The following is a 25,539-nucleotide window of genomic DNA, read 5'->3' as shown; positions in this document are numbered from 1 at the left end:
TTTTACCGTCCTTGTGGGGAAACCTCACCCGGCAGGGAAGACTCACCCGGTGGGGAGGTCTCGCTGGTCAGTTCCCCTCCTAGAGGTTCCCCTCAATTTACAGCTACCGCCTGGGCTGGGCTGCCGTCCTCTGTAAAGTTCCCAGGGGCCCGGCCCTACCTCTTGGGCCTGGGAGCCTCACCCTTCGCAGATGAATCTCCTTAGGCTGCCCCTCCTCAGAGAATCTGCCCGCAGGCCTGGAACCTTCGCTCCGCCCTAAGCGTGTCTCTGTGCGGCTCTTCCACCAAGAAGCCGCCTAGATCCTGGGACCCTGCTCTGCACCTAATTGCCTGGCTATGCGGCCCCTCCTGTGAGCAGCCACCTGGGGGACCCGTACAATTGCTCTGCGTACCAGAGACCCGCCGCACGCCTCTTCCTCCAGACAGCCGCCCAGTATTTCGGTGGGGTCACTAGGAGTCCAAGAAACTCACTGCGTGCCTCCTCCTCCCACCAACCACCCGTAGCCCTGGGCAATCAATCACTCCGAGTCGAAGTGACCCTCCCCGTTCCTCCTCCTCCTCCAGGTAACCCCCCGCTTGTTCAAGAGTGGTCGCTCTGAGTGACTCTGAATCCACGTGACCCTCTGCACGCCTCCTCTGGGCAGCCGCCTGGACCTCTGGTGCAGCCACTCGAGACCAAGCGACCCACCGCGCTTCTCCTCCAGGCAGCCCCCCTGTGTTCAGGAGCGGTCGCTTGAAGTCCAAACAACTCACCACTCGCCTTCTCCTCTGAGCAGCTGCCTGGAGCTCTAATGCAGTCACTGCGAGTCCAAATGACCTGCCACGCTCCTCCTCCTCCTCCTACTCCTCCGGGCAGGCCCCGGTGCTCAGAAGTGGTCTGAGTCCAAACAGCTCACCACGCCACTTCTCCTCTGGCAACCGCCTGTAGCTCTGGTGTAGTCACTCTGAATCCAAGCGGCCACGCTCCTCCTCCTCCTCCTCCTCAGGGCAGGAGTGTTCAGAAGTGGTCGCTCTGAGTCCAAACAGCTCTCCTCGCTGCTCCTCCCCTAGGCAGCCGCCGGAGCCCCAGTGGTTGCTCCGAGTCCCAGCGCTGTGCTGAGCGGCCTCCTCTCCAATGCTCCCAGTTGTCCGAGTTCACTGCTCCAGCGGGAGGAGGGGCGTCTCGCCAGCAGCTCTACTTCACAAAGTTCCCTGCGTTCTGGGACTACCGCCCCATCCGGGACGCCTCCCCAATGGGAGAGACTCACCCGGCTCCTTTCAGTTGGTCCTAAGTCTCTCAATATCTCCTCTTTTGACTCCTGAGTCCTGGAGCAACATGAAATGCAGCCACCCTCTAGGCCACCATCTTGAAAACCGCTATTGTATACTTAATAGACTACAGTATAGCATGACCATAACTTTTATATGCACTGGGAAACCAAAAACTTCATGTAACTTACTTTATTATTACTTTTTTTATTGTTGTGATCTGAAACCAAACCCAAACTCTCAGTATCTCCAAAGTATGCCTCTTCTATCAGCTCATTCCAGTCATATGGGTTTTCTATCCCTTACTAGACACACCAGATTTACTGACCTGTGGTAAATCTTCCAGAGGAATAGGTTTGGGCAGAGCAACTATCAGAAGCTCTGTTTGAACATATTGAGTCTGATGCAGATTAAACCTCCATGTGGAGATGTTCATTAAAAGTTTAGGGGAGAAGTTTGACCTTGCAGATTAGAGTCTGAGAAATCTTTGTATTTACATGGTATTCAGAGTCACAAGACTGGGGGACTTCAGTTACAAGAAAATGATTGAGACTGAAAAGAGAAGATCCAAGGACTGAGCTGAGCCCCTGGTCATCACAACATTCAGCTTGGAGTCCCTTAAGGCATGGATTTAGGTGCTAGATTTTAAGTAGATAGTAATTCCAGGAAATACTTATGAGGGACTGAGGAAGTGAATAGGAAAGGAAAAATAATCCAGGGAAGTGAGCATTAATGAGCTGGTTACTCCTGTGGAGAACTGGGTCTTCAGCACACTGGAAGTCTTCTGAGGCATTGTGTAGAAATTATTATTATTATTACTATTATTATTATTATTTGTAAAACATGGAATTTTTAAAAAATTAACTATCAATGGATATTTTATTTTATTTTATTTATATGTGGTACTGAGTATTGAACCCAGTGCCTCACAGCCAAACAAACGCTCTACCACTGAGCCACAACTCTAGCCCCAAAATTATTTCAAAATAAACTACACCACTGTCTTTTCTGGGTCTACAGATCCTGCGACTTCTCGGCCTCCATAATTTTGTAAACCAATTCCTAATTTCTTGATTTTTCTGATCACCCCTTCAAAGCATTAGCTGGTATTTTGTGTTCTGGTATTTGGTAATAATGGCTATACACTTTCCTTAGTTGGAACACTAAACCTGAATAGTTAGTCAATAAAAATTTTAACTTATTTTTTAATGTTCAAAAATATGTATTTATACACATACGGCAAGCTACTCCAGGCAGGACCACTAGTGGCCCAGATTTCAGGAATGGAGGTTTGGGTTACCCTGCCAAGAACCAGCACCAGATGAGGTGCTTATTGAAGGCAAAGGGCATAAAGACTGGGTAGAGCAAGGAAGTAACTATAAATACCAGCTATGACCATGTGACCAGTTACTGAGCTGGGGAAGATAAATGTTTTGAACGCTCCCTCTCATTTTGTCATGAATATGTATTCGTGTGTGTATGTGTGTGTGTAAGAGAGGGAGGGAAAATAAAGATATTTGACATATACACAGTATCTCTGCTTTCCTATCATTCTTATTCTTTTATCCTGTAACACAAAATGTATTACTTATTATCACAATATTTAAGTATAGTTGAATTTGCATGAAGTTTTAACTCACTCAAGGACCTTACCTCCTCTTTAGAGTTAGAGGCTAGAGTGTTTTCAGTTTTTTGCAAAATACTTTTATCATGTTAGGTAGAATGAGGGCTTCATTATTGTCTTTATTTAGAGATTAAGTAAGGTTTAAGGAGATGTGCAGCTAAATTGACAAGGGGTAGACTTGTAGTGGTTGATTTTATGTGTTGACTGCTGAGAGTCATGGGGTGTCCAGTTGTTCAATTAAACTTTATTTCTGGATGTGTCTGTGGGAATATTTCTGGATGAGATAAGTATTTTAATTGGAAGTTTCCATAGAGCAAACTGGGCTTCTTAAAGTCCTTCCCTAAACTCATGTTTTCAAAGACATTTCCCCTCTCTCATCAGATAATTAGGGACTACCTCCGTTATTTTCTTTCTTGTACTTTGACCTTGCCAGAGCTAATCTTATGTGTTTCTGGTATGAATTCATCAATCAAGTAAGATGTCTCCTTGATGATTTTTTTCCTGAGATATGTAGTGAAAAATCCCTAACTTTTATGGAAATATGAGAAGTGGAGAATATGTAGTCCCTACAGTACATAGCAGAGATCCAATTTTAAAAAGACTAATACTATTTTGGAAATAAAATCAAAGTGATAGCGCATGCTAATGCCCAGCTACAAATGCATTGTGCGATTTTGGTAACTTTGCTATGCTAACAAACCTCACTGGCATCTCATGACTCATAAAGTAAACTTTCATTTTTTGCCCAGGCAAATTGAGTGCTGCAAATCAGCCAAAAGTTTTGATGAACTCTGCTGGCCTAAGTTGGCTTGGATCTAGGGTGTGGTATCTGTTCAATTTTCATCTGGATTGAAGCAGCAGCCAAGCCAAACCATGCAACTTCAAGTCGATGTCTCGTTGGATGCATCAGATGCCTATACCAAGGCATCTTTTTTGCCCCAAATATGTTTCACAGCCAAGCCAAAGGTCAGTGAATCAGGGACATATATTTCTCCTAAAGAATACTTGAGAAGGTCATCTGACAATGAGAAAACATGTGTACTTCTTTTATAGGAAGGGGGCCAGTAGTTGGGAGCAATAATTTAATCTATTACAGTGCTGAGAAACCAATTTCTACTCTGAGTCACATTTTATCCATTCAAAAATTATGGGACAGTTCATTAGCTTCTGTATTAGGATTCTTTGGAGAAACATAACCAATAAGTATATATTTACAGTAAGCTCCCTATATTCATAGATTCTGCATCCACAGATTGAACCACCAGTGGATGCAGGTTAAATCTGCAATTGAAAGATTCAGAATAAAAACTTACATCTGAACTGAAAATTGCATCTGTCATTGTTCCCTAAACAATATAACTGCTATTCATATTCATATAGCATTCATATTATAGTGGGTATTATAATCCAGAGATTTTAAAATATAAAGGAGGCTATATAAGGTTGTATGCAAATACTATGCTATTGCATACAAGGGATTTAAACATCTGTGAATTTTTGTATCCATACAAGTCTGGAATTAAACCCCTATGGATACTGAGGAACAACTGTATATATATAGAGAAGGTTTGTTTCAAAGAATTGTCTTATGTGATTATGGAGGCTATTAGGTACAAAATCTGCAGGGTGGGTCAGCAACTGAAAATTAGGGATGAGCTGATGTTGCAGTTCAAGTGTGAAGGGAAGTCTGCTGTCACTGGGGGGAATGCCAGTCTTTTGTTCTTTCGGGCCTCCAACTAATTACATGAACTTCACCCACATTATGATGGTCAATCTGCTCTATCTGATGTCCACCAATCTAAATGCTAATACCAACTGACAGTTCATTAGCTTCTGTATTAGGGTTCTTTGGAGAAACATAACCAACAGAGTATATATTTACAGTAAGCTCCCTATATCCATAGATTCTACATCCACAGATTAAATCACCAGTGGATGCAGATTAAATCTCCAATTGAAAGATTCAGAATAAAAACGTGCATCTGAAATGCAATCATGGAAATATCCAGGATATGTGACCACATATTCGGACACCACAGTTCAACTGAGATAGCATATAAAAGTCACATCACAGCTTCCCCTGCAGCAGGCAAGCCCCAGCTTATGAGATAAGGTCAATGGTACCTCGTTCTCCAGACTCTTGTGCCTCAGCTTAGACTACCTCTGTGTTCTTATCACTGAATCATGGAGCAAAAGGTATGGCTCTTCCATGGACCCTTCAGATACATCTTCTGATGAGAATTCTTATCCTGATTGTGGGCCCCAGGGATGAACTCTGCTCACAGTCCTCTTCCCTGGGTGATGCTCTTATACTTGTTACCCCCAGAATCAGATTTTATCTCCATTTACTTCATCAGAATCTTAAGCAACACAGTTTCCTCTTTGTATAATTTATTTCATTTTCTCTAGAAACTTTTTATCCTGTTTGAAAGCTATGATGGATACACTATCCTCTAACGTGATAGCTACAATATAATATACCAGGCTTGGCTGGAACCTCTCTGGGCCATTTCTTCAAGCTCCATTTTGATGCCAAAGTCAGATAAAAACACTGCAAGAAAAGAAAGCCACAGAACAAATTTATTTTTTTGAATAGATATATTTTTAAAATCCTTAACGTAATGCTATGGTTTGAATATGGTTTGTCCCCTTTTTAAAACTCACGTTGATTTTTAATCCCCATCATACAGTATGAAGGAGGTGGAAACATAATCTAACTGTGCTGTTTAGAGTTGGGGTCTTTGAGAGGTAATTAGGATTAGATAAAGTCATCAGCATGGAGCCCCTTGTTGGTTTTGTAAGAGGGAGAGAGATCAGAACACACACACCTGCACTCCCCATCTCTTGCCATGTGACATTCTGCACTGCCTCTGGATTCTGCCAGCAAGAAGGTTGTCACTAAATGCAGCTTCTTGACGTTTGGCCCTCCAGATTTGTGAGCCAAAATAAGCCTCTTTTCTTTATAACTGTACAGTCTGTGGTACTGTGTTATTAGTAGCAGCAAACAGACTGAGACACACAATATTAGCAAAACAAATCCAACAGTACTTAAACAAGACAAGGTATTAAATCTAAATTACATTTATTCCAGGATTGCAAGGTTTGGTTGATATTTAAATATCAATATAATTCACTCTATTATAATAAGCTGGGGATGAAACTCAGTGGTAGGGCACTTGCTTAGCATGCACAAGACCCTGGGTTCAATATTTATCACTGCTCTGATAGAGAGAGAGAGAATACACACAGATGTATACACACACACATATATGTACAATTCATCCTATTATCAGAATAAGAGAGATAGTCAATACCTGCATCAGAAATTATTTGACAAAATTTTGAATTAATTCATGATGAGAACTTTGAATAAAGTAGGAATACAAATGAACTTCCTTAATTTGATATTTGAAGTCTATGAAAAACCCACAGTCCATATCACATATAGTGGTGATATGTCCATCTTTGGAACAAGACAAAGATGTCTGCTTTCACATCTTCAATTCAACATTGTGCTGGAAGTCTTAGCTCAAGCAAAGAGGCAAGAAAAGTAAATTTAAAGGGACACAAATTGTAAACGAATGATTAAGACTGTCATTATTTATAGATAGTATGGTCATATATGTAAAGATCCTAATGGAATCTACTATAAAGCTTCTTGAAGTTAACAAAATGGGAGGTTACAAAACGAATATACAAAATTAATTGTACTTATATATACCAGCAAGAATTAGAAATTGGAATTTATAAAACATTATCAGTTGTAATATAATCAGATATGAAAGACCTGGGGCTACCTTAAATAAATTTTGAAAAAAAATGTATATTGAAAATTGCAAAATACTGAGAGAGATGTTAAAGAACATCTGGATAAATAGACAGCTGTGCCTTGCTTGTGGGTCAAAAGGCTCAAAATAGTTAAAATGCGAATTCTCAGTCCAATATGGTGGGGCATGCTTGCCGTTGCAGTGACTAGGGAGGCTGAGTCAGGGCGATGGCAAGTTTGAGGTCAGTCTGAGCAACTTGATGAGACCCTGTCTCAAAATAAAAAGTAAAAAGGGCTAGGGATGCAGCTCAGTGGTAGGGTGCCCTGGGTTCAAACTCCAGTATAGAAAAAAAGTTAATTCTCTACAAATCTTTCATACCCAAGGGAGGCAAAGATATCTAAGGAATATCAAAACTAATAGCAAAACTAGCTATCAAAAAAATAGCAAAACTAGTATGAATCCTCAGAGGAAAAAGAATCAATAACTTGAACTTTATCAAAATTACAAAATTCTGCTCTTTGAAAACCAGCATTAGGAAAATAAGAAGTCAATTCGCACACTGGTCCACAATATTAATGATGTATATATCTGACAAAAGGCTCTTTCCCAGATTATACGATGACACAATAATTGGGCAAAAAGCTGTATTAAAAATAGGAAAATACTTGAAGAGATACCCAAAGAAAGAAAACATATAAAGGGCTAATAAGTATGTGAAAAGTAATCAGCTTGATTGGGCAAACAAGAAATGCAAACTGAGCTTACAAGTTATGCCTGTCCACGTACCAGGAGGACTAAAGATGAGCTGGTCAGGACGTGGGGTTCACATTGTTACTGGGGTGCAATCACTTACGGAAATAATTTGTGGTTTTTTAAAATTAGACGTATTATAACTCAACAATTCCACTCAAATATTTATCCCATGAACTTGTACATGAATGGTTATAGCTTTATTAATAATATATGGATGAGCCAGGTGCAGTGACGCATGCCTGTAATCCCAGCACTTGAGAGACTGAGACAAGAGGATTGTGAGTTCAAAGCCAGCCTCAGCAATGGCAAGGTGCTAAGCAACTCAGTGAGACCCTGTCTGTAAATAAAATACAAAATAGGGCTGGGGATATGGCTCAGTGGTTGAGTGCCCCTGAGTTCAATTCCCAGTATGACCCCCATAAAAAAAAAAAAAAAATCAATCTCGAAAATACTACTCTAAGGAAAAGAATGCAGAAACAAGCTGGGAGCGATAGGGTCAGTGCACCCCTATAATCCCAGTGACTCAGAAGGTTAATGCTGGGGGATTACAAGTTTAAGGTCAGCCTGTCTCAAAAAATAAAAAGGGTTGGGGATGTAGCTCAGTGGTAGAACCTTTGCCTAGCATACACAAGGCCCTGAGTTCAAGCCCCAATACCACAAAAATAAACTAATCAAATTAAATTAAATTAAATTAAAAGGGCTAGAGATGTAGCCCAGTGGTAAGGTTCCTTGAATTCCATCCCTAGTATGGGGGCAGGGGACAGAGAAGAATATAGGAACAAAATAATAAACATTGTACATTTCCATTTGTAGTAGAAAAGATTTGTCTAATTACAAATCTAATCTGTAGTAACAAAAAGCCGCTGATCAAGAATCACACAGTTCTGGGAGCAAGCCATGTTGAGATGATACTTTCTAGTAGTGATTGTGATTGTACATATGTCAGTGTATAACTGTCGAAAACCATTCCGTCACCTATTTATTATGGGTTTCCTTTGGTATATGTTAATCGAACCTCAATAAACTGATTTTTAAGAAGCCTTTAAGTCTGTGGAGAAGGAGAGAAAACATTTTTAACTGCAGAAGTCGTGAAGTCACTAGAGCAGGACAGACATGACCACAGGAGAAGAGATGCAAAGCAGTGTGTGCAAAAACTGCTTTTCATCCTGGGTTTACCCTAAGGACTCCACAATCTCAAAGAGGAGACTTTTGTGTTGGCCCTGACACTTTAAATGTGGAGTTCTTATCTCCACACAAGTTTCTCAAGCCTAGAAGTAAAGCTGTGGGCACACCATCTTGTCTCAACCATTTTCCTGGGACCGTTAGTAGAGTTCCCCACATACTCTCTTTTCCTCCATTCTTGCACATCACTGACCACTCTTTTTTTTTCCCCTCTATCTTCCTCTTTGGATTCCATACCTGGACTCAGATATTATTACTGGATAACACCTTTCCATGTCTCTTAATGGCTTAACTTCCTTTTTTTTTTTTTAGTCTGGTTATTCTTAACCCTAGATACTCAAAGATTCAAGAAATTGAAAATTAAGATAGTTTATTCTGTAATCCTTAAGCTGAATTACATAGGCTTCAGATACCAAGACTGGTAGTTCAATGTGATAGAGAAAGCAATGAGAAGGATAATAGATATGATGATTTGGGGTGAAGAAAGGAGAAATATCACAAATGCCAGTTAGAGTAAATGGTGATCTCTTCTCAAGTGTTCAGAGGCTAATTTGCATATGCCTATTTTCTGTATTTTTTTCATGTTCTGTAATATTTTGTTATGAATTGTAATTTCCCATGATTTTGTTTTTCAGCTGTTTCATGCTCATTTGTTGGTACAACAAAAGTTTAAGTATGAAAACTTGTAAGTGCGAATAGCCTGACCCTGTACAGATCATCATATGCAATGACTGTCAGATGTAGCCTGGTGGCAGCCCCATCAATCCTAGCTTAATGATGTTTGCCTAGTGTGACTTTTCTAGAGACTGCTGAGAAAGAAGGATGTGTGGATGAGACTGTGGAGGAGACGTCTTTATCAAAGATGAAAGTGACTTTGCATTTCAGCAGGTCTGTACCTTGATGGGTCTCATCAAAGTCAGAAACTGTCTTTGAGATACCTGATTTCTCAGAGAAGGCTCTCATATGTTGATGTGTAGTATCTCTGAGTTATGGAATTGAACCAAACTACAGAAAGGAATATTTTTAATTTTTCTCGGCCTTCATAGGAGAATTGATTCTGGCAATTAGAGGGCTCTTCTTCCTTCTTCTATTTCTGTAAACGTGTGCTGAAGGGTAAACTTCCGATCCTGACTTCCTCAAACCTCTAAGCTGTCACCTCTTGACCCTGAGGTGTATTATTTTTGTATAAGAAGCATCTTCATTAACCATTCCCACTCTAGTCCTCATGCGGCCGAGGTTCTTGCTGTTGATCTGTGGTGAGTCGGACAACTTGGAGCGGGGTATGGGAAGCCATAGTACTGGGGCTCCGCTTGCTGACAAAGTTTTGGGACGAAGCTTCTGCCTGGTGATGCTTAGGGATGCTCAGCAAGTCTCAGATCTGTACTTCCAACAGAGGGCTCAGAGTCAGGCATAAAGTGGTGATACACTATTGTAAAGCCAGATTTCTTCTTCCTTCCTTCCTTCCTTCCTTCCTTCCTTCCTTCCTTTCTTTCTTTCTTTCTTTCTACCAGGGATTAAACTCAAACTCAGGAGCACTCAACCACTGGACCACATCCCTAGCCCTATTTTGTATATTATTTAGAGACAGGGTCTCAGGGAGTTGCTTAGTGCCTCATTGCTGAGACTGGCTTTGAACTCGCCATCCTCCTGCCTCAGCCTCCTGAGTCACTAGGATTACAAGCGGGTGCCACCAAGCTGGGGAGAAAGCCAGATTTTTTTTTAAAATCATCATTTCAGTTCACAGCCTTTCTTTCTTTCCGCCATTAATTCTGTCTTTGTTCTTGATGCTTTCAGTAGTCACACACACACACACACACAAATCTGTATGACAAAAGCAACTTTTCATTTCCTTTCTTTTTAATATTATCAGCATTATTTTTTTCTCATCCCTCTTTGAGCTCCAAACCTTAGAACTTATCATCACCCACTTTTCAGTATTCCTCTCCACACCATTCTATTTTTAGGCCACTTTCTCTAACACACTATCTCCGAAGTGCCTTTGACTCCCCAGCATTGCTTTTTCATTATCGATGATTACCCATCGTGTGCTCAGTCCTCATTGGACTCAGCTTAGATTCCCCAGCCCATCGCCACAACACTCCTTAGTCTCTCCCCACAGCACTGTCCTGCTCAATACATTTTTTTTTCTTTTTTTTTTTTTTTCTTTTTTGGGCATTCTTTACACAGGTGCCTGAGCAGCTGCATGGGACTTTAAACAAAAGGCACAGTTCTGCTGACATCTCCATTTAATGAGAGACCCTGTATTTCAGGCAGCCGTCTGCACTGCCATGCACTTCCCTGCACTTTTCCGGTCCTATTCTCCTCTCCATGATGACCCCCGTTTCACACCTTTTTCACCTTGAATTGATCCCTTTTTCTCCCAATTTATACCCTTGCTTCACAGTATATTGATAAAATAAAAAACAACCAGAAGAAAATGTCCTTATACTTCTGCTGCTATATCTAATAACCCGCTGTCCTCTGCATTCCAATATTCTGCCTTCTCTCCCTCTATCATGAAAATATTATCTCTCACCCTATCCAAGAAAGGCAGGACGTTCCAGCGAACATTGGGCCCAAGACCCTCTTCCTTTCTCAAAAATGTTGCTCCACCATTGAAGTGTTTCTGTGTTCCAGATTATTCCCACAAATATACAAACATACTATAATATCTTTTATCTTAAAATTATAGGAATACGACCTGATGGTCTCCTCCATTCACCACACCATTTCTCTGTCTCCCTTTACAGATTTTCAGTGAGTTACTTACTGTCTTTGTTTCACTTCCTTCCGTCTTTTCTTTAAACTCCATATTTGATCTTTAATTATATTAACATTTGCTTTCTGGAAATATTATCTGTACTTTTTGACAAAGGTTGAGTCCTGTGACCATCAGTGCTTTTAAAATATGTAGTTCTATCACTTCGAGCATTCTCTCACGCCCTCAATCTCTTGGGGTCAACTATTCTCTTTGTGATCCCTAAAAACTGATAAATTGTTTCAGGTCTCTGTAGTCATTCCTTACTCTTTCTTGAACCTGTTTTAATTGGTCTTTCACTCCTTCTACTCCACAGAAACTGCTTTTGCTAATAAAAATCCACTACTTCCATGTGGCTTCATCCAGGAGTCAGTTTCTATTTTCCATTCACTCAGCCTCTTGGGGCATTCAACACTGGTGACTACTCCTTCTCCTGGAGACACTTTTCAAACATCTGGCTTCCAGCATACTATATTCTGCTGGTTCTCTTCCCCAAATTATATAATTCTGTTGCTCTATGAACCATTTTAAACTTAAACTCAAACTTATTTCTTCAACTTCAACTTCTTCATTAAGCACCTTTTATGTGTGATTGTCATTCAAGTGTCTAATAGCATCTTTTCTTTCTTTTTTTTTTTTTCCCCCCTTTGGTGCTGAGGATACAAGGACCTCACACATGCTAGACAAGTGCTCTGCCACAAAGCTAAACCCCCCAGTCCCCTAATAACCATCTTAAACTCAATCGGCTCTCTTGATCTTCCACCTCTATTCCCCTGACCACAGACATAACCAATGTCTTCCCACATCTTCTCCATTTCAGTAGCTATCACTACTGTTCTTGTTAGATCAAATATTTGAGGTCAAATATTTGAGTCATATTTAATTCATCTATCTTTTTTATATGTTTTATTCAGCCCACTAGCAATTCATATTAATTCTACTGTCAACATTATGCTAACATACAACCACTTTACAGCGTCAGTAATGCCTAATCAAGCCATTATCTCTACTCTCCTAAATTCCCATGAATGTTCTCCTGACTTTTGCACTTCGACAACCTGTTTCCCTTTCAATGTCAGAGTGAACTTGTAAATTGACCAGAACTGTTCAGGGGTCCCCATCACATCTAGATTAAATCTAAAATTGCTCTCAAGACCATAAAGCTCCCCATGGCTGGCTCCTGCCTACTTCTTTCACACTGATGTCTTCCACTGTCCCTGACTTGGACAGCTTCTCACTCCTCCCTGGCCAAGCTCATCCCCACCACCCCAAGGGCTTTGCATTTGCTGTTTTTATCTCTGCTAGGAATGTATTTTCCCATATATTTTGAAGTCTTGCTCCCTGATGTCATTCGGGCTTCTATTAAATTGAAGTCTATCAAAAGTCCAGACCATTCCAACTTATTTCTGTACCTTATTTCTCTGCTTTATTTTTATTATGTCACCAACCATTCTATGAAATCATAATACATTTATTTTTTAATTGTCTCCCTCCCAGAATATTGTAAACTCTTGACACCTCAGACTCTTGTTCATATTCTTTATGGTAAACCTGGTGCCATGCACAATGCCTGGCATATGGTAATCACTCAAAATTATTTAAAAAAAATACCCCAAGATTAAAACAAACAAACAAACAAACAAACAAACAACAAAACACTTGTGCAATACAACTTAAAGAAAATTTGGATTTGTCCTACAAGGTTTCGATCAAAATTTACATACCAAATAATATAAAGCAAAAAAACAAAAACTCTAATTTCCAATGGCTTTCTAGAATGCACTAATGCATTCAAGGTTTGCATGAAATTAAAATTAAGGCTTTTAAAAACTATTTGTTGTCTGGATGAATGCCTAAAATATGATTCCCTTTTCCTACTTGAGAAACTTATTATTCAAATAAGAATTTAATCTTAAAAAAAAAAAGGCATCTCAGACTAAACATAATAGCGGAGAGACAATATTTATTGGACACTCAGTAAATTCCAGGCTCTACTCTAAGCACTTTGTGGGTATCAACTCATTTAATCCTCACAAAAATTCTGCCAGGTAGTTACTATTATTATCTGCATTTTATAGAAAAAGAAACCAAAGCACAGAGAAGGAGAAACATTTTTTTCCAGGGTCACACAGCTTGTAAAAGTAAGTGAAGATTCGAATCTGTGCATTCTAGTTATAAAGCCTGCATTATCTCTAAAATTTTCCTTTCTTGACCTTTATGTCACAATAGTGTGGTGAAATCCTTGGGCTAGAGGAGAATTGGGAGAAATGTATATCTATTCTCTGGCCCTAAGCTTCCTCTAATCTTAAGTTGATAAAACAAGGGACTCTATCCCTTGCTTGATTGTGTTATTGCCCTGGGGCAGTGAGTCCTGAACTGTATCGTCAAGACTTTTGACGGGAAGTACTAGAAATGAGAATAAGAAGTTTAAAGAGAAAGAGATGTTAAGTAATTAAGAGCAAAACCTTACTGAGGAACGAAATTGACCAAATTACATTGTCAATGTAATGGTGCACATACGAATATGTAACAAGGAATCCCTCTATTATGTATAATTATAGTGCACCAATTGAAATAAACAGATTTTTTAAAAATAAAGGTTATAGTGCACTAATTTAAAAAACTATACATAAATAGAAGAAAGACCATTAGAGGAAATGGAAGTGAGGGAGGGAGAAAGGGGACATATTAAGGACTGAACTGGAGCAAATTAAATTTCATGCTTATGAAAAAACGAACTCCAATATTATATATAATTATACATAATTATAATACACTAATGTATGATTATAATTATACATTATAATTATAATGCACTAATTAAAAATTTAAAAAACCCAACAAAGTTACCATCTCCTAATCATAGATGACAAAAGTTATTGGAAATTATGATCATGGAAAAAACAGCGTTTTACTTTATTTTGCTTTATTTTTTGATTCATTATACACAAATAAAGTACAACTCTTCATTTCTCTGGTTGTACACAAAGTAGAGTCACAATGTTTGTGTAATCATACATGCACATAGGGCAATGATGTCTGTCTCATTCCACCATGTTTCCTTCCCCCCCTCACTTCCCTCTACACTACCCATCCTTCCTCCATTCTTCCCTTACCACACCCCCTGCACCCCGTTATGTATAAAAAAGTATTTTCTGTGGGTGATAAGGATTGTCCGTAAAGGAGAAAAAAGAAGGAAAGAAGGCAGGAAGGGAAGGGAGAAAAAGGAGGGAAGTGGAAGAAGGAGGGAGGCAGCATCCAGGAGGGACGGTCTATTGCTGGAAAAGCTCTAGCGGAGTCAAACTTTGTCTGCCTGTAGGACTTCCTGCTCTGTACTAATCCCTCCTGAATTCTCTTCCAGCTCTACTCTGTGAACCTGCCGGTGAGTTGCACTTCCTTTTCTTCCTCACAGTCTGTCTCTCGGGTCAGCACAGGAGACCTGTGGATGACCCTCTGAGCCGCCCCTGCCTGTCCAAGACACATCTGGTGACAGCTGCTGAGGGGTACAGACGTCAGTGGCTCCCCGAGCCCAGACTGCTCTGACACGTGTCCTCTTAGCTGGGTGACCAGGTCTTGCTCTGACCTTCTTCTTCCTTTCTGGGAAGTCTCACCACAGGGAGGGAGAGGCTGTTTGCACAAAAGAGGCAGAGGGTGCCAAAGATTGATCTCAGAAGAGTCTCTGTCCTCTCTGCCTGAGGGGCTTCAAGTCCCCTGGGTACTGGGTGGTGGAGGAAATACTAATATCACAGAGCCATGGAGAACAACACTGCAGTCAGTCCCCAGGCCACCTGCAAAATGAAGTAGTACTGTGCCTCCTTCCTATTTTTAGCTCCACTCTGCAGCCACAACTGATGCCCTCCCCCACTTCAGTTTTTTCTCTCAGGCTGGTTTATGCGAACGTACTTCATTGTTCTGATCCTGATTCAAAGTCTTACCTTTCCCAGAAGAGGGGAGTAGGAAAGCTTTCTGTCATGAGAAATCTTTCACTAAAGCATGTTCAAATCTAACATATGCAAGAATCCCTTTCTTGTACATAAGATACTAATCAAAAGGTTAAAAGAGGATGTTATGCTACCTCCAGAACACAGAATCAGGAATTCCTGTGACCAGAGAGACCAGAATCAACTTGGCCCTCTGGGTTCCTCACCTGATATTTGTCCAAGTCCAGCTACTGCTTGGTGTTAATGTCACACATGCTTTGTACTTGGTCTTTCCTTTACCCTGAAGCTCAGGTGCCAAATTCTAACCTAAACAAAAATATGTAGTCACACCAAGGAAAAAGAAACAAAATTTCCAGGTATTTTCCAGGCTATCTCTGCTGCCTGAGAATTATAGGCAACAAGATTGAACTGAAGTCTGAGCTCCAGGCTCTTATAGTCAGCCCTGTGTGGCTTCCGACTCCACCAGTTCCCTTGCCCCAGCCAGAAGCGTGAGTGGGTTATACCGTTGCCTAAATGCCTTCTGTATTTCTCTGCTGAGTTCCAAAAGCAGTACTGCTCATCTATCCTCTGGGGACCACAGTTTTCCAAGAACAAAAGTACAGGGTAATCCACACCCCAGGACAGAATTCTCGTAACCATGGATGGAACTAAGGCTAAAGAGAACTAGGGAAAAGCCTTCCTGTACACCGGCTTGGAAATGATAGATATTAGTCTAGGAATCATCCCTCAGTGATCTAGAGCGCTCATTGCCTGCATCTGGTGAGGAAAGGAAGAGATTTCTTTCAGGAAAAAGAATTTAAAATCTCCCCCATGTCAGAGACTCTAAGGGTTGGGTAAACAAGTGCCCAAAACCTTGAGGCTGTCAGGATTTGTGAGATTTTGTAGACTGTTGCAATTGGGAGTGATATGGGGAGAGGTGAGAGTAGAAAGCATCTTCAGCATCTTTATCCAGAAAGAGCCCCTAAGACCCAAAGGGATCTATCCCTAAGGCTTAAGGCATGGATTAAATCTTCTCATATGACTGCAGCAGAGGTCTGTGTAGAAGTCCCAGATCACGGGAACTGGACTGTCTGGATGTGCACAGGGCATTTCCAGGCAAGTACGCTTCCTTTCTTCCAATGGAAATAGCAGTGATAGGGACAGGAAGTAGTCAACAAAGGGATTTGAGTTTCTCTGTGTTGTTTCTACTCTGATCCTCAAGGTTCACTTTCTGACTTTGAAAGAGCACATGTCTGAGATGGGAGAGGAAAGGGAACAGATGAAAATAACAGAAAAATATAACCAATATGACTTATCACAAGGTTGAAAGAAATGTATTCACTTTTATTAAAACTTGAAGCTTCACCATCTCCAATGCCAACTGCAGTGACTATCTTCAATATTCCTGCACTGGCTTTAAAAAATGGATTTTTAGTTCCTGGGTAGAAACTTTAAAAATAATAAGACTCGAGTCACAGGTAGAGGTAGCCTTCGGGAAGTGTGCTATGGCACAGGGGCAGGATGTATGAGGATGAACAGGGTAGATCCATGGTGAAGGGAAGCCCGTGGGCCCCTGGGGGGAACATAAGGGGTATTGTGTGACTTGAGACAGAAAGTCTCTCACCAGGAACTTTGAACCTCATTGCTCTGGACTCTGTGTTTAATTATTCTCTCTAGAGCTGCTTCCACGTCTTGTGTTGATAGCCAGGCCTTCCAAGTCCATAGAGGGGAGCTCAGTGACGCTGACCTGTAAGACCCATCTCCTTCTGCAGACATCACATGCGCAGCTCCAGTTCTGCTTCTTCAGAGATGGCCAGACTCTGGGATCAGAATGGAGCAGCTCCCCGGAGCTCCAGATCCCCACCGTGTGGAAGGAAGACTCAGGGTTCTACTGGTGTGAAATGAAGATAGCGGAGCACAGAATCACAAAAAGGAGCTTAATGTCCCCGATACGGTGGCAGAGTGAGTGTCTAAGGGACTGTTCTACCAGTCAGCTGTGGGGAGGAGAGCAGATCATGACCTTTCCTGTCCCTGGGATGGTGGATATAGAGGGAGGATCCAGCTATACTGATATCTTTCCCTCTTCAGGAAGGATGGCAAGGTAGCCAGAGAAGGCTTTGTGGAAATGTGTGAAATAGACTATTGGAGAAGGTTTTGTGGAGGAACTTGATTTTGAAAGATAGAATACAAAAAGAAAATTTTATTATTATGAACCATGTTATACCATATCAGAATTGACACTTATGATATGATCTCCTTAAAAACCCATTGTTTAGTCAGGTGCCGGGGTGCAAGCTTATAATTCCAGTGACTTAGGAGGCTGAGTCAGAAGGATAACAAATTTGAGGTTAGCAAGACCCTGACTCAAAATAAGAATTAAAAAGGGCTGGAGGTATAGCTCAGTGGTAGAGCACCTCTGGGTTCAATCCCCAGTACAGAGTTGGAGGCGTGGCCGGAGTGGGAAACCCTTGTCTACTACCTCCAGCTAGTAATAGTCCTAGACTTCTAAAAATTCAACACTGGTAAAACAAAACCTTCTGCCATCTTCACCACAGGAAAAACCATTGAGCAGCTCATACACAGCAAGTGCCATTGTAGTGCTTCACGTGTGGTTTAATTGAAGCCCCACACCTGGCAGGAGATAACTATCATTGCCCTCTCCATTTACAGATGAGAAATTAAGTCTTAGAAAAGTAATTTGATCAAGCATGCACTGCAAGCAAGAGTTGGAACCAGTATTCACACCTAGGCAGATTGAGTTAAAGTTTGGACTTGTAATCACTATACTACTGTGCCTTGAAAAAGGAAAGTTTGAGACTCAGGGGAATGGGAGCCAAGCTGTCCTAGGGAGAGAGACGATGCCATATTCTCCATGGTGATATTATGGTATGTTTCTAATCCTATTATCACCAACCCAGCCAAAACTGATTCCAAATCAGTAGAGTCTTCCCCTCCAGTTAAACTTTACAAATCATGGACTATGCCTGCAGGACCACATACCTACTCCCTATCCTCAAAATTCTCCCTATTCAGGGTTCTCCCACATTATCTTGTGTTTGTGCAGGAATCCCCGTCTCTGATGTGAGCTTGGAGACTCAGCCCCCAGGGGGATGGGTGATGAGGGGAGAAAAACTGGTCCTCATCTGCTCTGTTGCTAAGGGCACAGGAAACATCACCTTCTTCTGGTACAGAGGGTCTTTGGGTTTTAACCTGGAAACAAAGACCCAGCCTTCACTGACAGCAAATTTTGAGGTTGTACCAGTGACAGAGAGTGATGCTGACCAATACTACTGTGCAGCTGACAATGGGTATGGCCCGAGCCTCAGCGGACTGGTGGACATCACTGTCAGAAGTAAGTTGCACTGCCTGCAGCTTGACCAGCCCTGCTCCATATTCCCCCGGGGTGCTTTGAGGAAGTTCCATGGAGTGGAGCCCCTGGGGACAGGCAGGGATTATGGGATCTACTGCACCATTAGAGACATATCTCTGAGAGTCCACTGTCTCTGTCAGTTCCAGTGTCCCGCCCTGTATTCACCCTCAGGGCTCCCAGGGCCCAGGCTGTGGTGGGGGACGTGGTGGAGCTTCACTGTGAGGCCCTGAGGGGGTCTCCTCCAATCCTGTACCAGTTTTATCATGAGGACGTCACCCTGGGAAACATCTCAACCCCCTCTGGAGGAGGAGCATCCTTCAACCTCTCCCTGACCGAGGAGCATTCTGGAGACTACTCCTGTGCGGCTGACAATGGCCAGGGTGCCCAGCGCAGTGAGGTGGTGACTCTCAATTTCACAGGTACAGCTTAGGTTGTGGGATTGTCTCGATCAACATCTTTCCTGGCATCCCAGGAGAGGCTCATGGACAACATAGCACTTCTGCTGTACCACTGAAGACAGGGGGTCCTGCAGGAGGACGTGGAGGTTGGGTGCCTTTCTTCTTTCATCAATGTGAAAAGCTGCAGATCCCTAGATAGAAAAGCAAATCCGTCCTGGGAGAGCAGACCTTGAGCACAGCCCATACCAAGATGTCCCCCAGCACCAGCCCCTTCCCTACAGCAGCTCACACCCAGGTCTCTCCCCTCAGTGCCTGCCGGACACAGAAGCGAGCATCTTACTTCAGGAGTCATCCAGGGGCTGCTGAGTAGCGTTGGGCCCATCGCAGCAGTCCTATTATTTTGCTACTGGCTCAAGAGAAAAATAGGTTAGTATTTATAGAGATGGGTATTTTATATTTATAGAGATGGGTATTTCTGATTTCACTGAAATAGGCTCGAATCGTAACGTGTATACTGCAAAGGACAAATATACACTTTTAGCCACCTCACTATGGATCTGCTCATGACCCCCTACAGCCTCTTAAAGTGTAATATTTTTAGTAAAATTCTTTATCTCCCCATATGTCATCAATTGAGGTTCAGCTGATATCAAGTTCTGTGATTTAATTTTTTATATAAAAACATAATACTTTAAAATGATTAATGAGACCCTAAGAGAGAAAAACATTGAACAACTCCAGATATCCTGATCCTCTCCCAGTTCTAAAGTCAGTGCATCAAGTCTTATTTATCTTTCGGGTTTGCCAAATGCTTTTCCTATCCCCACCCCTGAAATGCTTCCCACAGTCACATGTTCTAGATATTGCTGGAACTTTTTCACTCTTCAGTGGAAATGCCATTTTCTCCAAGACACTTCAGCTGGTCACACAGCCGACAACAATTCTCTTCTATTATGAATTCCTAGTTACTTAGTTTCCCACTTTATCACAAATGGAAATTGCATATTCATTGGTATATTGAACTCCAGTCTCTTTTTCTCCACTGAGCAAGAGGGAGATGGAGCAGGAGAAGACAATGTAAGAATTTCATTTAAATTCTAGACTTTTCCGGCATCTTTGGTCACCTCACTCCATCTACAACATGGCTGTTGGCAGCACCTGCCTGTGAGGACTTTTGGCAGGAAGAGATTGAGAAGTGTGATTGAAAAACCCAAAACAAAGCATATGATAGACATGAGGGTTCAGAGACATGGGCTCCATCCCTAGCTCTGGTACTTTTTGGTGTGGGGTAGCTCATTTATACTCTGGAACTGAGTCCTTTCATTTGTGAAAGGAAGGCTCTGTAAATAATTGCCAGGATGTCCTCTTGGCACAGAGTGGCATCCACAATGGGCATGCTGGCAAGAGGTGCATCCCTGTGTACCAGGGCTATAGGGAAGCAGAGAAAGAGGTTCCTCCATTGACGGTGCACTCATTTGTTTGACTTTCAGAAAGATGCTCAACCAGAGACCCACACAGGTAAGGCCTCTGCTTTTTCTGTATGCTAAGAATGCAGAAAAAAAATTCTTTAACTCTAACTTGTCCTTTTTGTGAGCTGTTTTCCTGTCCTCTCATACCTAAAAATCACAACTGAGTTCAGTGTACATTGATTTTCTACTTTTCTTTTTTTAAGTTTCATATAATCACTAATTAATCATTTTTCCTATCTATCCCTTTCAATACATCTGCGCAATAAGAAAGTTACATTGCTTTGACCAGTACTGTTCATTTGTTCAAGCAGTCAATGTCTCAGCCAATATCCAAGGGTCTATTGACTGCAGAGACATATGAATATATGGAAAGACCTTGAGAGTCTTAAAGTATTTTAGGGTAGGTAAGATATATACACATTTCTGTAACGCAAGACCAAGTAATAAACATACTGAAAAATTATTGACAACATTCTTTAGAAGTTTAGAGGAAGAAAACATTTTCAAATATTTCCTTCTAGAGATACCAATGTTTATTTAATGTATTTTATAGTGTTATTGTTTATGTCAACAATAAATAGATTTTTTTTTTCTGAAATCAGAGTAACTCTCTTATAGTGGTATATTACATGTATGACTATTTTCTTCTGTCCCTTCTCTAAGTTCCTTATTCTGGTCAGCCACCTTCTGGGGTGAATCATTATTTCTTTATCCAGAATTTACTGAACCCTTATAATGTAAATGACATTATTTCAGGTGTGGACTCTCCCACAGTAAAACAATCAGCTAAGACTTGTGGAATATGTGCGGAGGGTGATTCTGCAGTGCCCTCCTGAATTCACATATAGGGCCACAGCTCAACCCTACTGCTGTGCCTTCCAGCTCCCTGGACTGTTATTCTGCCCAGGACTCTTCCTTAAAGAGCTTCTCTCCTCCACTGTTTCACAATCTCAGGTAGTTAAGTCTGGGACATCTAGAATGCTATTCTAGATAGCTAGCATGTGTTTCTGTGTTTGCAGGAGCCCTTCCAGTCCTGAACCCCAAGAATCCAACTATGTCAATTCACCAGACCCAGTACAGCTACAGCCTGTATATGAAAATGGTAAATAACTTGGGCCAAAGTGGGTATAGCATTTTAGTCAACTTTTTCATTCCTGTGACCAAGAGACCTGACAAGGACAATTTTAGAAGAGGAAAAGTTTATTTGGTGATTAGAGTTTCAGAGTACTCAGTACATAGATGGCTGGCTCCATTCCTCAGGGCTCAAGGTACATCAGAACATCATGGCAGAAGGGTGTGGCAAAAGAAAGCAGCTCAGGACATCACATCAGGAAGCAGAGCCAGATTCCCCTCACCAAGGACAAAACATATACCCCAAAGGCACAGCCCCAAGGACCCACTTCCTCCAGTCAAAACTTCCCTATCAGAGGATTAATGCACTAATTAAGACTCATAACCTAATCATTTCACCTCTAAACTTTCTTGCATTGTCTTACACATGAGGTTTTGGGGGACACCTAATATTTAAACCGTGACAATGAGCTAAGGAACTGGGCCAAGGGATGACATCTGCTGGCCAAACCTTATCCTGTTGTGCCTCAGCCTTCTCTCCAAATAAATGATTCATCAGCCTCAGTGGCTGGAACAGGTGGTAGATATGGAGTAAGCTGAATGACTGGAAGAAGGGACTTTGTCATGATGTCTCCATTCTTCTCTTGCAGTGAATGTTGTATGTGGGGATGATGTTTACTCACTGGTCTACCATGTCCAGCAGGAACGGGAATCAGGGGCAGGTGAGACTTGAGGCTGGGGATGAACTTTTCTCTGACTTTTGTCTTTCCCCTGGAATCAAGAAGATAATCAATTTTTTCTTTGGATGCTAAGATAGTCATACTAGATAGAGAATCAATAAAATAATAATAATGAAAATCCAAGGGAAATACTTAGGAGATGAAGAAGACTTTATTAAGGGGAATTTAGTGAAAGACTTTAAGTGGAATCTCACAGCACTTACTTTTTCTTTCACAGTTAAACACATGAGGACACAGGTGGAGAATAAGGTGAGAAGGGTCCCTCTTGTTCTTTTCCCCATGCACATTCCTCTGAGGACTGGTTCTCGAACTTCTTAAATGATAGCCAGTTTAAAAAAAAAAAACAAAAAAACCCTCATGCTCTCTTATCTACCATCAAAAAGGAAGAATCTCTGTACAAGGAAATTCTGGAGTCTCGTACATTTACTTTAGCAATAAGCTTACTGCCATGTGTAGTCAGCTATTTTACCACTGTGAACAAAAGACTTGACAAGGGCAATTTTAGAGGAGGTAAAGTTTATTTGGGGCTCATGGTTTCAGAGGTCTCAGTTCATAGATGGGCTCCATTGCTCTGGATCCAAGTGAGACAGAAGAGTGGCAGAGGAAAGCAGCTCAGAACATGGTCGTCAGGAAGAAGAGAGAGAGACAGCTTTGTTCACAAAATATATACTCCAAAGGCACTCCCCCAGTGACCTACCTCTTCTAGTCACACCCTCCTGCCTACAGTTAAAGTGAATCTATTCAAGTGGATTAATGCAATAATTTAGGTTAACGCTCTCATGACACAATCATTTCACCTTTAAACTTTCTTGCATTGTCTCACACAAGAGCTTTTGGGGGCACCGGCTAGCTAAACCATAACAACACCGAATTTTAAAAAGTTCTATTTATTTGAAAATCTTTTTCTTAAAATAACCGGTAGACCATCAATCACTTAGTCCTGTTAAGATTAATGAAACAATGTACAGCAAATTAAATTAGTATTGAACCAAATTAAGCTAAAAGTGATTTCTGTTATGAAATATCAATAATTTGCATACCTTGAATATTTCAAGATATCATTGATGATTTCTGAAAATTGCAGGTATCCCAGTTGTGCAAGGACAGTAGGTGCTTAACATTTTCATCTAGCATAGTGCATCAGCTAGATATCTCAAGACAGAATTCAAGTTTGTGGAAAACTCTGATGCTTTGCTAAATTTAGTTTTCAATTCTGAAGTCTTTAAAAAATGATAGCCCATGACAATGGTCCATAAGAATGAGAGGAAGGTCTTGTATGTTTGGATCAGTTTGCAGCTCATCAGGAACACCTCTGTAAGCCTCCAGTGGTCTGTAGGCCCTCTGAAATGCTGATGGAGGGTCACTGTCTTCTAACATGCTGGGTGGTGCCATGATAGGATGCATTCAGGTCGACTAGGGAAGAGGGATGGTGGAAGGCACGTGCTCCTTGTCTTTCCTCCTCTGGTCCTATCCATGTGCCTTTGCTTCCAGGTCTCCGCAGACATCTATTCTAGGCTGAGGAAGGCAAATATTGCAGATGTGGACTATGATGACACTATGTAAGGTTGTGGAAGATTCTGCTCTTCAAAAACCATGCACCCTGAGCTTCAGACCTAATATGATCTTCAGAAATTCTGGGGAGTCAGATTTCTGGTCTACCTCACCCACGTGAGACGATTCCTTCATCTTCTGCAAAGTGAAGTTGGCACAGACCCTGAAGAAACCACCCATAGACCAAGGACAAGGAAGGATTTTGTTACCAGAACCTGATTCCTGTTGTTTTGGGGTGGGGGAAGGGCTTTAATTGTGAATTTACCTCTTTTTGCAAGAGTAAACAGGGTCAAATAAAAGAAGTGAAATATTGGAGAGGAGGGTCAGTGACATTTAAAGTGGATGCCAAAGTTAGTGATTTTGCAGGACTGCTCTGTAGAGAGAGCATTGTCTGTTGTTTTATACAAGTGCACACAGTACAAAATTCCATCCTGCCACTTACTTTAACCATGCTCTTTCCACCTAAACTATCTTATTCAGTGGATTTTGAAGCACCATTTTCCAAGTAGAATTCAAACATATTTACAAAAAAATTTATTGCAGTTACACTCAATTTTAATGACATATTTTGCATAACAGGCCAATCTGAATACCTCCATACTCATGATAGTCTTTGAGTTTGGTATTTGTTGTAGCCTTTAGATGCTTTATGAACACAGTGCTACTTCTCTCATCCTCACACTCTTTGAAAACATGGTAATATACTTTGAAACCTGCAGGTGCTCACTGGTAAATTAAACCAACAGAGATACACGAAGTAAAAAAAAATTAAAGCTTGCTTTATATGCTAACACCACAAATGGCAGGTTTTGTTTTTGTTTTGTTTTATTTTTGCGTGTGGTTCCAGTGATTGAACCCAGGGCCTTGTGCATGCTACTCAAGGTCTCAACCCCAAGCCACATCTTTATTCCCACAAATGGCAAGTTTTTTATTAAAACTTATATGTCTCTCCAGGTATACATACATATAAATACCTAAAAGCATGCCTATTTAATAAGCTGTATATACCAAAATCTGAATATATATATATAGTGCCATTTTAAAAGTCTGTATAGTATTCTGTTTTATAGATGAGTCACAATATGCATGTTTTTTTATCACAGAAAATATGGATATCACGAAACTGATCATTTCAACAATTTTTAAGTGTATAATTCAGTGGCATTAAGCATTGTCATAATACATTTAATTCTTTTACTCAGTGATGAATATTACAGTGATTTCTAAAATTTTATATTATTAAAAAAAAGTTCAAACAAATGTCCTTATACAAGCATTCTGGATTATCTAAATTTGTAAATCTGGGACTACTACATTTCAGATTATGTGCATTAAATAATTTTTGTTTCCTTAAATTTCTTTCCAGTGAGACTGCACTAATTTCCACACCCACCAACAATGTATGAGAGAATCAATTTGTGGGGAAATATGTCATTGTTAAATTCAATTTATTTTAAAAAATTATTTATGTGGTTGGGCATCTTTCCATAAATTCGCCATTAATTTGTAGTTCTTCTAAGACCTTCTTGTATTCAGCTTTTGCCTATTTTTATGTATTTTTTCTTCTTCTAACTGTCCTAGGAACTACCTATCAAGGCACAATTTATGTGCAGTGAAATGCACATATTGTATGTGCCTACTTTGACAGATGCACGCATCTGAGACATCCAGACCTCTATCATGATATGG

At 40.9% G+C, this 25,539-nt stretch overlaps 1 protein-coding gene across 1 annotated transcript in view; it reads left to right on the top strand.

Annotated features, from left to right (window-relative positions):
- Positions 1-9,798: 9,798 nt before the first annotated feature.
- LOC306665089 (Fc receptor-like protein 5) overlaps positions 9,799-25,539 on the top strand; it is a gene marked incomplete at its 5' end in the record, with an annotated part of 64,268 nt that continues 48,527 nt past the window's right edge. The window contains 11 exon segments of the mRNA XM_079146360.1: positions 9,799-9,853; positions 14,693-14,713; positions 16,929-17,213; positions 18,316-18,603; positions 18,762-19,040; positions 19,329-19,445; positions 20,510-20,537; positions 21,508-21,590; positions 22,210-22,281; positions 22,517-22,548; positions 23,791-23,858. Of these exon segments, the coding sequence (XP_079002486.1) occupies positions 9,799-9,853; positions 14,693-14,713; positions 16,929-17,213; positions 18,316-18,603; positions 18,762-19,040; positions 19,329-19,445; positions 20,510-20,537; positions 21,508-21,590; positions 22,210-22,281; positions 22,517-22,548; positions 23,791-23,858 (1,328 nt within the window).

Source organism: Sciurus vulgaris (assembly GCF_902686455.1).
Source record: "Sciurus vulgaris genome assembly, chromosome: 1".
NCBI lineage: Eukaryota > Metazoa > Chordata > Mammalia > Rodentia > Sciuridae > Sciurus > Sciurus vulgaris.
This window is presented reverse-complemented; position numbering and strand designations above follow the sequence as displayed.